Here is a 15,904-nt window from a genome sequence, read left to right as displayed (position 1 = left end):
TATATATTTTATATTTGATGTCTTATTTAAAACTTAAGATTCTCTCAAAGAAAAACATCGGCAAGAAGGTAAGATCATTGAATGCACTTGTACTGGGCAGCAGGTCTGTTTTTTCCCCGACCACCGAGTAACTCATCTTTCTAACCCAACGATCTTCGGCTCGTACGTCCACAACATCTACGCATGTACATTGTGACCTTTCAGTGCAGCTGCCTACTGCTACTGCTGCATGCGCCGATGGGACGTTGAGGGTCCGATACACGACGCGGTTTTAGAGGCGATTTAAACAGTAGAACCCATCGTAAATGGGTTTATCATCAAATCAGCCGCTTCTCTCGCCGCTCATCGTTTACCTCGACCGATTGCCGTGAATGGATTATATTATTCAGGTCTCTCAGAGAAGCCGAACTACGCCCCGTCAGCAGCGGCCATAGCTCCGTCATTGACGCTGGAGGTTAGTCCGCTCGTCAGTTAGCTTTAGCCGGCGGAAAGCTAACTAGCTTACCGCTTAGGCCTCCGGAGGATCCTAGCTGGAACTGAATGTGCTAGCTAGGATACTGCTAAAGTGAACACAAAGTACCGGCAGATGTTTCTAGAGTACAGACACCCTACCGTTTCTGTAACTCTATTGTTTCGACTGATATTTGTAATAGACATTAGTAGCAAACGTTACTTGGTAAATATGTTAACGTTTGATTTTAGCAGTTACGTCTATTTAACAGTGACTGTGTCACTTAACGCAACGCTAGAAGGAAGGTTTATGAGTAACATTTGTGAGTCTGTTTCCACACCTTTATTAAAATGTAATATTGGTTCATTGATTTGGATTGATTTAGTGTCACGTGTACCGGGTTGATCATATTGGAGTCTGACAGATAAGCAGAGAGTATTTCGCTGTGTTGCTGCTGTGTTGTTACCGTGTTACATAATAATCGCGCTAACACGTTGTCCTGTTGCGCCCATGCTAATATTTGCTCTGTCATTGCTTTTAGTGCTTTTGTCTGTAAAAAAATAAGAACAAACTGTACAGGATTGTTGAATTGGAGGGCTAGATTACTGGGGAAGTAATGTGCAATATCACTTGCAACAAAGTGACAGGCCAGTACACCATTTAGGTTAGCTCACAAGATCATAGCAGACCCACTGCTATGGTATGAATATGCGCTTCTACCTTTAGCTACTGAACCGGCTGTGATCTGCGTTTTTTAATTTGCACTTGATGACTATTAGGAAACATCTCCAAATTATGATATGATTTTATAAGCTTATATTTTATGTTGTAATATGTGTCATATACTTGATGTATTTCAATGGTTTCTAAACTTTCTATGCTCTTGTTCTTAACAAATTATCAGGGCAATACAACTTTCATCACTGTGTGTGTGTGTGTGTGTGTGTGTGTGTGTGTGTGTGTGTGTGTGTGTGTGTGTGTGTGTGTGTGTGTGTGTGTGTGTGTGTGTGTGTGTGTGTGTGTGTGTGTGTGTGTGTGTGTGTGTGTGTGTGTGTGTGTGTGTGTGTGTGTGTGTGTGTGTGTGTGTGTGTGTGATCAGACAGATGTTGTTCATGTTCGGTGTGTTTTCAGTATTTTTCCAGTTGGCCTGTTGCTGCTTCACAGGAGTGAATTGTATGTAACCTGACACCTGCGTGTTCTGTCTTTCTCTGTCTGCATGTGTGCCAATAGAATAGTGTAATCCTTCGGTGCAATGGCCGTCTTCAGTCATCAGGTGCTCCTTGCAGTCACAAGATCAAGGTGAGTAAGCAGCAGCACATGGCTACACTTCTCTACATCTGTGAAACAAAAACTCCCTCTCCTTGTGTTAAGGAAATGCAAAACTGGTTCTATTGGCAAAGTTCAATGACCCTAATTATAATCTCTTAGCCAGAGATTATAATTATCTCTGCTCTGTTAAGGAGGCTGAAAGCACAGGGTGTTTGTTTACAATGTGTCTGCTGCATTGAAGGTTCCAGTCAGGTGAACATGACTGCTGTGGTCTCTACTGATGGTGCAAGACTAGAAACTGTGCTACCAGAGTAAAATGTAAAAGCACACGTATTGATGTTTTTTCAATTGCATTTGCAGAAATTTCACTGTTCTGAAACATGATGATCTATTTATAGATGGGGATGTTTTGGACCTCTAGTAGCACTATAGAGCTGTTTTATAACTGGGTCCCTGTTCTGTATGTATCGTGCAAGCACAAGGATGCTAATGCATATGGGCGACATGGTTCAAATTACTAACAATGTTGTCACGCTATTCCACTGATCTGCAGGTTGCATTATCTAAGGCAGGGAAGAAGAAAAACTGCAAGCTAACAAACAATACAGGATAAAAAAAATCAAATGAAAAAAGTTTTAATTAATATGATTTTAAACTTTGTTGTTTTCTTTTTAATAATAATAATAATAATACAGCGGATTTATATAGCGCTTTTCCAAATGCTCAACGATGCTTTTTGATAACATTGAGGTAAAAATTGGGGCGCTCGTGGCGCAGTGGGTAGAGCGCCCCCGGTCCCAGGCCTCGCAGCAGAGCCGGGTTCAATCTCGCCCGGGTCAGTTCTCTGCGTGTCTTCCCCTCTTTGTCCCATTTCAATTCTGTCTCTGCAATCTGTTTAATGAAGCAAAAATGCCAAAAAAAACCCAATAAAAATACAATACATTGAGGTAAAAATGCCCACACAGTGTATCAAGCAAACCACAGCTGTGTTACTTAAACAGAGGAGGAAAATTGTCTTTGACATCCATATATTGTGTGTGTAAAATATGCTCACTGGGGTGGATTTGGTGAATCGCCACAGGCATCCGGTTAAAGATGAGGCAGGTTGCGTATTCGTATACAGGCTTTATTGTTGTCCACACATAAACAGACTGACTTGCTTGGAATGTGTTCTGAGAAAGAAAGAAACATGGCAATAAGTAAACTGCTTAATAATTCACTACGTTACAACTATTCCAAAGTATAAATAATACTTTATACAAGCAACATTAATTATAAGTATAGAATAGAACAGAATAATTGCCATTTTACTTATACTAATAAACTTTGGGACAATCAGCGATAACACAGTATGTGAAAAATCGACATGGTTAACACACTCTGACAAACAGCATGTGCCATCTGGTGGCCGCTCTAAAATGGCACCTCTACAACACAGCGTGATAACTAACTGACAGGTGAAATAAACTAGCAAGCTAACCTATAACAGTTAGACACACCAACAAAACTACCAGGGTTCAACATAACTTTTTTTTCCTACTGGCCCGCCGGGCCAGTGGATCCGAGTTTTACTGGCCCCTTGTATATTTTCACTGGCCCTGCACACACTTTTTTTTTCTTCATAATTTAGTGTCAATAATTCCTGTATTAGAAAAATAAAGAAAGATAACCAGATCTAAAGGGAATATCTATACTGTAACAGTATAGATATTCCCTTTAGATTTGGTTATTTTTCTTTTAGTTAATTATATGAAATGTTGATATTGCTCATACACATAATATAAAACCAGGCAAACATATTGAATTAGAAGCCTGTATGTTGAAAGAGTCGGCCAGTATTTTAAAGTCCAGTAGTTTGATGGTTGTTTTTATTCTTGAATTTGGGCAGTTTAATGAATAGTTCACCTGCAGAAGTCATGTTCAAACATAAAAAAAAAAATAAGAGATGAAGGTCTGATCATTCTTTGTGGTGTGGTAGGCTGTTTTTATTACTTTTTCTATATGCATTAGGGAGGTGAATGTGTCGACCGAATGACCGGTTTTCCACTTGCGCTCAAGTTGACTTTAAAAATAGAATAGAAATCCGAAAATCAGTGGGTTATGCCGTTTTTTTAATGGGAGATTTCACCGTGTATGTGAGTTCACGTCTGGTTGTGAGCGCGCTGCAGGAGTGTCACTTCTCCATGAAGTGTCAGCTTCACATAAGAGTCCGGTGTGGGACCATTTTTTCAAACTATTGATAAAAAACAATGCAGTGCAAAATATGCAGCATAAGTTAAACGCTCGTCTGAGACTATGACGTTAAATCACCTTAGAAACACACAATGCCTTCGTCCGATCACAGCAGCGTTTCACCGTGTGATCTCGCCAGCGAGTGAGCCGCCGCGCAGATGAACTGTGGTTAAAATAATAACCGGGGATATTCCCCCCGTTAGCGATTTCAATGGGAAAGACTTCCGCGATCTGATTGAATGTCTCGAGCCTGAAAACACAGTGCCAAACTGCGCGACTATAGGAACTGTACAGTGAGCGGAGTCCCTCCGTTCGTTTCTGTCTACAACCGACACAATCACCGGAGACGCATTCACAGCGTTTAAATAACGCCTCTCATTTGTATTACCATTGGGGCTTGGATGCAAATACTGTAACATTACGGCGGCAGATAAAGGAAAAGCGCAGTTATCATTTTCTGCACCTCAACCTCTGCTGTGGGAAGAAAGAAAGGGGGCAAAGCAAGTCGATTGATTTGTCGACTCGCAGGCGGATGGTAGGCAGCTCTGCCAACGGAGCGAGAGTGCACCCGCTTGTTGCTCCACCTGTCAAAACGCCCACGCATCGGTTGTCCACTGGCCTTTCATTAAAAAATGTATTTTAGGCTATATTAGGTTTATTATATTGAGTCTTAAATAAACACTGCTTTCATTCCGACTCTCAACGCGCATTTCAATGAACCATGATGTAGTCTACAAAAAGATACTGAACTGTGATTGGCCAGTCACTGGCCCGCGCGGGACAGTGACTGGCCAATCAACTTGCCCTGCATATGATTTTACTGGCCCCGGGCCATCGGGCTATACGTTATGTCGAACCCTGACTACTATCTCTATTCATTGAATAACTAAACATTATATAGTTGCAAGCATACATGACATACTTACAATTATAAGCTACTCATCCAAAACAAGTGACGGGAGCGATCTTTTCCCGACTGCACATCACAAAGCATCACTCAGTAATGCCGCTGTTGGCTGAGTCAGTCACGTCTTAACCCGGAAATGCCCATATAAGGGCTAAAATGGCCGCTCAACCACTACACAAAATAACCCATAGCCTTTTCCATAGTGTGACACCAACGCAAATGGTTCATGGATTGCAAAAGTTTTTTCTCTAGATGCCTGCATTCATTCATGTGTTGTTGTAGAAATGTTTATTACAAAGAGGTCACTAGAGCTGATGATGAACGGCAGGATTTAAACTGAACACGATCTTAAAACATGTAATATTGTCATTCAACGGATGTATGTTTCTAGAAACAGCACCTACAGGTGAAGGGGAGCAGTGATGATGGTTATTCACAAAAATGTTTGAGTGGATAAGAAAGCAGATTAGTTTCCAAGTTAGTGTTTACCTCACAAGACTGTCATCCATTTGAAGGACGTAGGCAACTGCTATATCTGCAGGTGTAGCCTAACGTTTTTGGCTCTGCTGCTTGGGTATGGTCAACTTGAATATATTTTAAGAGGCTAATGTTGTTCATTTTACCTATTATTTTTTTCTTGTCTTTTCTTGGTTATTTGTGTAGCATTTTACTTTGTCACTAGTTTTCCAGTATTTTTGTATGGACTTTACAGATGCTCACATTTAAAGGTGGTACTCTACCTACTCAGCTAGCCAATCATTAACGCAACAGAGTCAAATGGAAGAACCTGTTGCATAAGAGTCAATGTAGTTTTGCTTGAAGCTGCTGAATATGCACACATACAGGATCTTTGTTGATATAGATGGGCCATTACTTTGCTTTGTGATTGATGGTGGCATGAAGGGTCAAATCAATACAAAGACTTTTAGAAACCATGGATTCAGTTGTAAGTTAACCCCTGAGTGGGAAAGTAATCACCTTTTTAATATTAGATCCATACTTTACCTTAATGGATATACCAAGCAGACCTTATATTTGACAATTTGTCAAACTTAAGAATCTTTTTTTTAAAGATCTGTAAAAATTTAATTAATTTAATAAAATTAGCAATTTGAAAACGAAGCCTTGAGTTTGGAAACATGTGAAGCAGGATGTTTGGACATTTTAATATCTACTTTAAAACCTACTTAATTTAAACTAAAGACAATGAAATCATCTATAGTTATTCATTAATTAATTATTCATTTTATAAATTAATCTGCAGATTATTTTCTCATAGATTACGATTTCTCAAGTATAAAACAGAAACATCAGAAAATCCACACATTGGAGAAACTGCAACTAGACAGTGTAATAAATCCATTATCAAAATGTGTTTTGTCATTGACTCATATATCAATTGATGCAGCTTTCAGGTTTATAAATAAAGTCCAGTGGTCTTCACTTTACGAGTGAATTTTACTTTACTTGAGAATTTTACTAATTGTATCTTAACTGATTCATTTATCATCAAAACTGTTATGGTTTATTGTTGATCACCTAATCTGTTCAAAAAAAGCCCCACAGCTCTATCCTTCACTTTCTTTACTTTTTCTATCTACTTAAAGTACTATGTCCCAGTATGTTGTCATGACTAACCAGTTTTGCTTGTATCTGTCAACAGGGGATCCTATTTGTTATCCAAAAGGAACAGCTGCTCCTCTCTGTCTTCCAAAGCCTATCTCCATGTAGACCCTCCCCAGCACGCGTCCACCTCACCTGCTCTCAGGCACTCCCGCTACTGCTACCCACACTGTTACCGAGGCCACGCCCTCAGCCGCGGCCACAACTCCGCCCTGCTCGCCCGCTCGCTACACAGCTCGGGAGTTTGGCTCCAAGACGTAAAACATGAAGACGATAAGGAATCTCCAGCTGCCGCCTCTGCACAGAATGCTACTAAAACGGACCCTGTTGCTGCTGCACCCCAATCCCAACCTCCATCGGCTACCACGGCAACGTCCACAGCTACCGCCAGCGCCACCGCAGCAGCCGCTGTGCCTCCGGTGCAGGAGAGGGCAGTGTTGAAGAAGTCTCTGTATCAGAAGGTTGTGGACGAGTTGAAGCATTACTACAATGGTTTCCGGTTACTAGGCATCGACATCAAGATCGCAGGCAGGATGGTGTGGAGGCTGCTGCACGGACAACTGCTCACGCGCAGGGAGAGGAGACGGGTAAGAGAAGCTCAATGTACAGTATGTGGTACAGTATTATCCAGTCTATAAATACTGTACAGCCTAACTACTATCAATGCAGTGCTGACACATACACTCCCTGGCCATAAATTCTACTATTTGTTCATTGTTGAGATCATGAGAAGTTCTAATTTAACATTTTTACCAAACATCTACGGACCGTCTTTACACACTTGTTTCCAAAGTTATTGTTTTTCTCTATTGGTTGTCTCTTATTGCCCCTGGGTCTTAGCAGTATGTCACACTGGTTTTTCTAGGCCAACCGCGTGCTGGTTGCCTATGCCTACCTCTTTTGACTTTTCCTATGGGTTGTTATCAGTAAATCATCTAATTTTTTTTTTTATGGCTTGAGTGTTTCTTTGAGTGACATGTCAATAAGGAATGTGTACAGCATGTTCCCAAAGTCGTAACAAATGCGAGTAATTGAAGCTATGCAGTTGTGCGGTGCAGTTGTGAGACAGACCCACCTGTTAATGATTGGTCACAGTTTTTTGCATCCAACCCCTCAATGTCCATCTTTTGATTCAATAGACAGCGGATTCATCTGAAAATGTGTTGATTAATAAACATCAACTAGTGGTGGAACTTCTTTATTGTTAGGAAAATACCCCACTTTTATGCTGTTGAAGACTTGGACTGGATGAATCAATTTTTATTTGAAGTCCTAATCACTATCTGTTTGTTTTGCTTTTCAGCGCAATCAGAGCTTTTGCATACTGATCGTCTACTGATACTGACTAAATTTATTTATTTTTTTTGCTCAAATTGTATTGATTATTTCCTATGTAATAGAGCGGCACAGTAAATTAAGGTTTTGACAGGAAATTAACATAATTTTAAATGAGAGAGCACTGAGGCAAGATAAACCTGTTTTTTTCAAGCAGATTTCAATATCAGAGAATATTAAACATCCGATAGCAATATCAGACAAATGTACTTGTTTAACATAAATGCATTTCAAACATTTACACCATTTTGCTTGGGACACTTTACAGTTGGGGAAAAAAAAAGTTTCAGTTTTCTTTGTTGGACAAACGATGTAAAACAAAAACTGTTTCTTTAATTCCTCAGGTTTTTTTTACTTAAACGTCTTGTCACTAATTGGTCGACCTACACACACCCATAACACTTGTATCTGTGATGAGCTTATATCAGCTGATGATATAAGCCCAGCTTTAGCATTTTATTTAAATTATTAATTAATTGATTTCTGCTCGCTTCCTTATCAGCTATCATGTCATTATTGAAAGTGATGGCTGACTCCAGTGTTTACTTAATCACAATGCTGTGCAGTACCAGTACTGATTGTTATGTGTAGTCAGGTACATTTAAGCAGGTTATGAAACATTGATCATATGATGTGGTCAGCTGAGCTTCTCCCTCTGTGTTCAGAAAACTTAACAATTTACAAACCCTCTGGACTTGGCTCTGCTGAGTTTCTTCCTTCATATCACAAGTTCTTCCCTGAAACCTGATGACGCATGTCGTACCTTTAAGATAGTCTTGATGTTGCTTCAACAACTCTACGTCATGGGATTGTTAGAGTTTGATTCAGTTCAAAGTCTTGCATGGGATTAATTTCACTGGGCAAGCTGTTCCCAGACACAGTTCAGACTTGAGACAGGTGTTCTTCTTTCTCTGCTGATCATACACAACAATCCTACCCAGTCCCCCAATTTGTGTATACACATTTGGGTGGCTAAAGAAAAAATAAATAGGTGTACCTCTTTCTACATGCTTTAAAATGTGCCCAATACCGTTATACAAAAAAGAAAGGAGACATACTGTTATGACTTTATGTTCGTTTAACTGACTGATACACCTTGCAGTATGCTTGTGCACATTCAGTGACACAAGTTGTGCACATGCCATGGTAAAACTATATTTAGGCTATGTTAGAAGAGTACTATCGGGGCTTCTGTGCACGTGTAATGGATCTTACATGCTAACACCCTATCCAAAGACTTGTGCACTGAATAGGGCTGGGAATCATTTGGAATCCCAAGATTAGATTCCGATTCCTAGGGTCACAATTCGATTCAAACAAAGTCCTGATTCGAAATCGATTTTCATCCTTCATTTAAGGATCTACTCCAGTCCACTGTGTGCTAAGAGGCGTTGTGGCAAATTATGGCATGAAATCAAATTAAAGTCCATGTCTTCTTTATCTAAATTTGCATGTGATTTTAAGTCAACATAACCGGCAGCAAAATACATATTTAAAATAAATAAATAAATAATAATAATAATTTGGCAAATTATGTATCGCAATTGTCACATGGATCGATTCTTTTCACCACCCCAGCACTGATGGAGATATTGACTGGCCCATGTAATCATCCACGTGTTTTCTTTAGCAATGTATTTTCTTTGTGTTTCTAGCTGTTGCGGACCTGTGCTGACCTCTTCCGTCTAGTGCCCTTCATGGTGTTTATCATCGTTCCTTTCATGGAGTTCTTTCTCCCCATCTTCCTCAAACTCTTCCCGGAAATGTTGCCCTCCACCTTCGAGACGGAGACCAAAAAGGCATGTTTTCATTCATACATACATACGCACACACATACACACCCTGTTTCCTGAACTACCCTCAAAACAGGGTTCATCATGATTATGTAACTTCTCCGATTTAGCTGTGGCTAATGCAGACAGAGTTCTTTATCTAATCTAGACAATTTACTTAGGAAGCTAATAAACTCCTCCTCTCCAGGGAATTTGAAATGATTAAATCTTATCAAACACTGGACCAGATCTTTTAATAAACCCTTACTTGTTTGTCCATTGTTTCTGTAATTATAAGGTTCAAATAGTATGACATTCCTTATTAACTAATAATCTCCTATAAAAGAAAAGCAGCAGGTTTCTGTACTCGGCTGTCGGCTCCAATGTTCCCTGGTTGAGTGAGTCACAGATATGCTGTTGTGCTCCTGCACTGCACAGAGGTGAAAAATGAATGTTATGGCAGTAGATTGCAGTGCAGTGTCATAAACAGGGTTAGATAGAAATGTAAAAAGTATATTTTATGATCGTCTCAAATTGTCTATTGCCTTTTTTGTATTTGAGTATTTAGGCAATGACAGCATTATTTAAAAAAATATTTCCACAAGGAAATGTTGTGTAATAATCCACATTGTGTTCTTGATGCTGGTAACATTTATATTAACTGTATATTAATGCATCAGGCAGTACTTGTTCCATGTGTTTTTTTTTAACCATCGGCCGTTTTCATGCAGGAGGAGAAGCAGAAAAAAGGCCTGGCAGCAAAGCTGGAACTGGCAAAGTTTCTCCAGGAAACTATCGCTGAGATGGCCCGAAGGAATAAAGCAAAGGCTCTGACAGAAGATGAGACGCAGCGGTTCTCCACATATGTTCAGAAGGTAAGTCAGATCAAAGTTGAGCACACATTCTGCACTGTTATCAAACTAAGCAAATTAAAAATAGTCTCAATGAACTGAGCCATAGATGAGATTAGAATTTGATATATGAAAGGATTTTTGATAATCTTAAAAAAAAAAAAAACAGCCTAGAGTGAGGGCGAACACTTGTTGAACGTATTGGAGAAGAACATTTATTACTTTGTTGTATGTCAATAACTCTTATTTTGTTATGCAGTATTAATAGTTAAGCAACTAATATTACATTTTTGGGACATTTCGATTTACTATCTGCATCATTTCTATAATAATGACTCTCTGGTCCTCGTCAGGTTCGGGGCACAGGTGAGCAGCCCACCACAAAGGACATTGTGCAGTTTTCAAAGCTGTTTGAGGACGAGCTGACGCTGGAGCACCTGGAGCGCCCCCAGCTGGTGGCTCTGTGTAAACTGTTGGAGCTGCAGCCCATCGGCACTAACAACTTGCTGCGTTTTCAGCTGATGATGCAACTCAGGACCATCAAGTCAGACGATGAGGTGAGATGGAGGGACTGGGACCTGGTTGGTTTAGTCGGCATGATGTTGGAGTCCTGAGAGAAAGATAATGGGTGCAGCACCTTTTTAGTTTTGTACGTTCTTGCCTGTTTTTTGGGTCCTAGAAAAGTGTTCATTGCATTCAAAACATAAGCACTGTATTTTTTTTAGGCATTATTGCATTTAGGATACTTGCATACAGTCAATGCCATTAACTGACTGAAGGTGATGACTAAAAGTTTACTGCGGAAAATCAAGACTGAGATTTTATTTCATACCGTAGTGAAATGAACAGAAATCAGTCGTTCTTCAAACGTGAGAAAATACTGGAATGGCCATCATCTTTCTGGTGCTTGTTTTTTTTGACTTCCCTTTTAATTTTCCAACAGATGATCGCAGCAGAGGGTGTGCCAGCCATGAGTGTGTCAGAATTACAGGCGGCGTGTCGTAGTCGAGGGATGAGGTCACTGGGTCTCACCACCGACCAGCTGCGTCTGCAGATGCAACAGGTCTGCTACTGAATGATTTTTTTTTTCTTTTGTTTGAGCAAGCTGGAAAAGACTGTCCGCTTTACAATGCCGACAGTCTGAATCTTGTCATTGTTCCCCACATAATAAGTCTTCTCCTCTCTCTAGTGGCTGGACCTGCACCTGAAGGAAAACGTTCCTCCATCGCTGCTGCTGCTCTCCAGAGCCATGTATCTGACGGACCTCAAACCCAAACTCCCAGTCATCCCACCTGTTCAGAAACTTGAGGTTTGACATTTACAAGCTACTTAATAGTTTCACATGTAGCACCATTGCATATTCGCTTAAATGAACAAATTAGAGAAAGTTGTGCCCAGTGTAACATTTTTAGCTGGTATGCAGGTCCCTGATGCTTGATGTGTTCAGTCTCATGACGATTAAGGATGTTTGTGTTCATTTATCATTTACCTGGGCTGCAAATAAAGACTATTTTAATTAGTCATTAGGCCTGTTAAAAGCTCAACTTATTGCTTGACATGTCTAACGGAAGATATTTAATTGATCCTATAATATAAAAAAGTGCATAAACTGCATATTTGAACATATTATTATTATTATTATTATTATTATTATTATTATTACTACAACATCATATTACTAATCAGTCACTAGAGTAATCATTGCAACTCTATTAGTAACTCTTACCACTTGTTAACCCTTTTTGCTCTAGAAAAGTGTTAAGAATTCCTTCCTTAACACAACTAATATAAAATGCAATATATGAGAGAAACTGTAGCAGGAAGTCCTCCGTGCGATGTGGTTTTCTTATGAGAAGTGTTATTTAATTTTTGCAGAAAACTCCTCCTCCTCCTCCAGTGGAGAATCCAGGAGCAAACACGACCTCCGTCAGTTCGGACATGTTGGCAGACCCTGCTCTCATCATCAAAGACAGACCGGTTAGTGCTCTCCTTAAAACACACAGAAGTACAAGATAAGATGAACTGTCATGATGACAGAGAGCAAATCGGGACGTCACATTACTGCATGCTTTTTCCAAGAAAGCAAACTTTATTTAAATTAACATTTTAAATTATCGTTAGACACACAAGCACAAACCCAAACACAAACATAGCAGTACTGAAGAACCATAAAATCCTCCATCTTATTTTTGTATTTTTCTTTTTGCTCTGTGTGTTGCAGGTGGAGGAGATGAGAGACAAGGCTCCTGTGGTGTCGGACAAACCTCTCACTCCTGCTGAAGTCCTTCAGGTGAGCAGCCACTGTTTCTGGAACCTGTGGGATCCACAGAACCCACACAGGGTTTCATAATCCACTTAGTTCTTCATGGCTTTGATCTGTCTCACATGACACGCTAATCTCTTGCTCTGGGGCACGGCTGCTATTCTGGAAAACCAGTTTTCCTTTCCTGAGTGAAAGTACTTGAATACAGTAGGAAAACTGGTTGGAAATATTTTTATTTAGAAGTTATGTGTTTGAGTGACCATCATGAAAGCTACTGGCAAAGGATTTTTATAGCATACATTCTTGTTTTTTTAACACAAGCTAACTCTTTTGTCATGGCTTTCCGGCCTGTAGTCCGTATTTAGCCTTTAGTGTCGGCTCCTAATTTCACCATCCCTTATGTAAACATCCACACAACTGTAAACAAACATGTGCATCATACACAGGGGAGTCATCTTCTCATTGAGGCCACACTTCAAAATATCCCCTTGTTCACTTTTTTTCTTGTGCAGATGCTCCACAACTCCAATTTTTTAAATGTTCAATGGTAAAACTGGACAGCAGAATTAAACTTATTTCTGTGTCTTCTCCCTCAGGCTAAAGCAGCAACAGAAGTTTCCCAGAAGAGCAAGATGAGTGCCAACGGTGTGTAAACAGGAGCAAGAGCCTCTGGATTGAAGGGGGTTGGTGGACTCACACCGCTGTGTGTCCTCAACAGGGAGGGGGTGACGGGTCAGATGAGCGGCCATTTTAATGGCCCTCAAGTTATTTTATAGCCCCTCCATAAAACCCTATCTTCTCTCTACCGGCCAGATGGACAGGAAATCCCAGGCTCCGTTCAGCATTGAGTCCTGCTAAATAAAGCTACAGCTCACCCATGGGTCTTGGTCCCTCCTTGTCCCTCTCTCTGTTAAAAACCAGGAAAGGTGTGCATCTTCTCAGCACCATCGCCCCTCTTGTTTTCACATTTGTGCACTCCGTTTCTCTGAAACTCTTGTTAATAACTGGACAAACCCGTTTCACTGGACTGACAGACTGCAGATGGTGTGATCACTCTGACCCACGGTTCTGGAAGAGACGTCACACACCGCCCATGGCAAAGCCTGGTCAAGTGTCTGTTAAAAGTTGTCTCCCTACAGTCTAGACTGTCTCCTCCTCCTGTACATTTGTAAATATCCTGTATATTTTTGTCTGTCTACATTGCAGCAGCCACAGCGTTGTACATTTTGCTAAACAAAGGTCTAACATTATACTCTGTAAGCAGTTTTATTTAGTTTTATTTTTCATAATCATCCATGTTTCAGGAATACTCTGCTGGCCTTTCTCTGCTCAGTTAGCTGAACCGCTCTAAAGTAGACACCAAAAGACGGCATTTTCTGAAACTGCGATGGAATGAGTTAAAAAAAGGTTTAAGTTCAAATGTCATAATCTGATTTTGTCAGCTGGCAGACGAGCAGATTTGGACTGTCCCTGCCTCTGTGTTCAGAGGGTGATGTGGCATAGTAGCTTGATGCTGTAATTAGCAAAACATCGAGAGAGGTCACTCCTTAAAGCCAGAGGCGATTGTGGTAAGGTGCCGTCTCTGCCTCCACTTGTAAACCACTTAATGGACAAATCTGCATATTTTTTTAAGAAGGGTACATATTGTGCTTTAACACTACAATGTTAAAATTTCTTTAAACTGAAAAGGAAATACTTGATATATTAATTAATATTGGGGGATAAAACTTAAATCCTGTAACCACAAATGAGATTAATTTTATTTTTGGTGTTGTTGCAGGAAAAGAAGTGTAGCATGATAACTGATTTGCCGAACTATCCTACTTGTAATGTAAGATCTCATAATTGATATGACCCTAAAAGTTATTGGAAGGTTTACCACAAAAAAGTGAACTGTATTTTATACAGTCTTGTGTGTTTGGCAATGCTCAAAGTTTTTCAACCCTCCCATCCCCCTTTATACATCTGATGTGGATGGAGTAAATGTTTTCATTGCAGCTTAATGAATGTTTTTTTTGTGTCTCCCATGATATTTTCCCTCATCAATATCAATCCAGAAGTGGATGCCATAAATAAAAGGATATTTTTTAAGCAAAAAAAACATTGCTAATATAGATTTATATTATTGGTTTTACATTCGTGCCTACGTTTAAAGGGCGGTTGTGTTTGCATTTTCCATCAGATAACAGTGTTTCTAAATCTAATTGTTCACCCTGGTTTTGAAGCGTTTAGTTGCACCTTTTATTCTTTTAGTGAAATATCTCCCTCCTCCTCACAAGTATTGATCCATATCCAAAGTAAGCCCTTTATGATCCCCCTTATTTATACTGATGGAAAAAGCAATCGCCTTTTCAATCAGCTCTGTGCTCTAGTGAAAAGCAAATAAAGAATAATCAGAATAGTTGCTTAAACGTTTCTGGTTTGTGCTGTGATAGGTGCAACCGGTAATGACAGTTAGTGCTTTTTAACAACACCTGTCGCTGAAGTGGCATGTTGACGTGTTGCTCTGCTGGGAGGTTTTTCTGACGTTTGGTGACTGGTTGAGTCTAGTGCATGAGTAAAGGACTGAGACTTGCCAGACTGAAAATATGTTGTGAATTCCTGTCCCCAGTTATTGGACAGGGTTGCGTTCGACTGCATCAAAGGATATTTCATCCGAATAACCCTCCCTTGTCTTGTGTCGCCTCTTGGAACAGTGTTTCCTTTTCATTTTAATTTGAATTGGCACCGTTCAAAATTGCAATGATGTGCAGTTTATTCACATCCGGCATTAATTTAATACTTTACCATGACGAATGAGTGTTAGGAGTGATAAAGAAAAAAAGCGATTGACATGATAAAAGACGTCCTGTTTTTTTTTTGTTGTTGAAAACGCTTGTGAAACAGGAGTAATATCCAATGGAATAAATTCTAGAAAAAAGCACTTTTGTCTCTCATCTGTTAGCCTACAGTACACCATAGTAGGCCTAAAACATGAACATTTCAAATTAATTCTCTCTAAGCACCACATTGAGCTTATTAACAACTGTCAGCTTCTTTACTTAATGTTGTTTATAACATGACTTTAATCTCGTTTATAAACGAGATTAAATTTTAAATTAAAAATTAAAAAATTAATTTTTAGCTACATGACATATATATATGTCATGTAGCTAAAAATGTGTAGGCCTACTTCTAAATTTATATTTTGTCATGGCCAGC

At 39.7% G+C, this 15,904-nt stretch overlaps 1 protein-coding gene across 1 annotated transcript; it reads left to right on the top strand.

The window, feature by feature from the left end:
* The first annotated feature begins 222 nt into the window (after positions 1-222).
* Positions 223-15,617, top strand: letm2 (leucine zipper-EF-hand containing transmembrane protein 2). The gene is made up of 11 exons (XM_080040931.1): positions 223-454; positions 1,682-1,750; positions 6,523-7,069; positions 9,473-9,616; positions 10,321-10,464; positions 10,794-10,997; positions 11,384-11,503; positions 11,630-11,749; positions 12,316-12,417; positions 12,662-12,730; positions 13,300-15,617. The coding sequence occupies exons 2-11, from the start codon at positions 1,704-1,706 to the stop codon at positions 13,354-13,356; spliced, it is 1,554 nt and encodes a 517-aa protein (XP_079897057.1). The 5' UTR covers positions 223-454; positions 1,682-1,703; the 3' UTR covers positions 13,357-15,617.
* The last annotated feature ends 287 nt before the right edge of the window (positions 15,618-15,904 follow it).

Source organism: Ammodytes marinus (genome assembly GCF_949987685.1).
Source record: "Ammodytes marinus genome assembly, chromosome: 2".
NCBI classification, from domain to species: Eukaryota; Metazoa; Chordata; class Actinopteri; order Uranoscopiformes; family Ammodytidae; genus Ammodytes; species Ammodytes marinus.
Note: the sequence above shows the minus strand (reverse complement) of the source record. Positions and strands in the feature narration are given on the sequence as shown.

What these genes read in the sequence shown, in the direction of transcription:
- letm2 (XM_080040931.1), top strand. Translation starts at nt 1,704, where the DNA reads ATGGCCGTCTTCAGTCATCAGGTGCTCCTTGCAGTCACAAGATCAAG. An exon ending in TCGAGACGGAGACCAAAAAG is followed by an intron (nt 9,617 to 10,320) that starts GCATGTTTTCAT and finishes GTTTTCATGCAG; the next exon opens with GAGGAGAAGCAGAAAAAAGG. An exon ending in CACCTGTTCAGAAACTTGAG is followed by an intron (nt 11,750 to 12,315) that starts GTTTGACATTTA and finishes TAATTTTTGCAG; the next exon opens with AAAACTCCTCCTCCTCCTCC.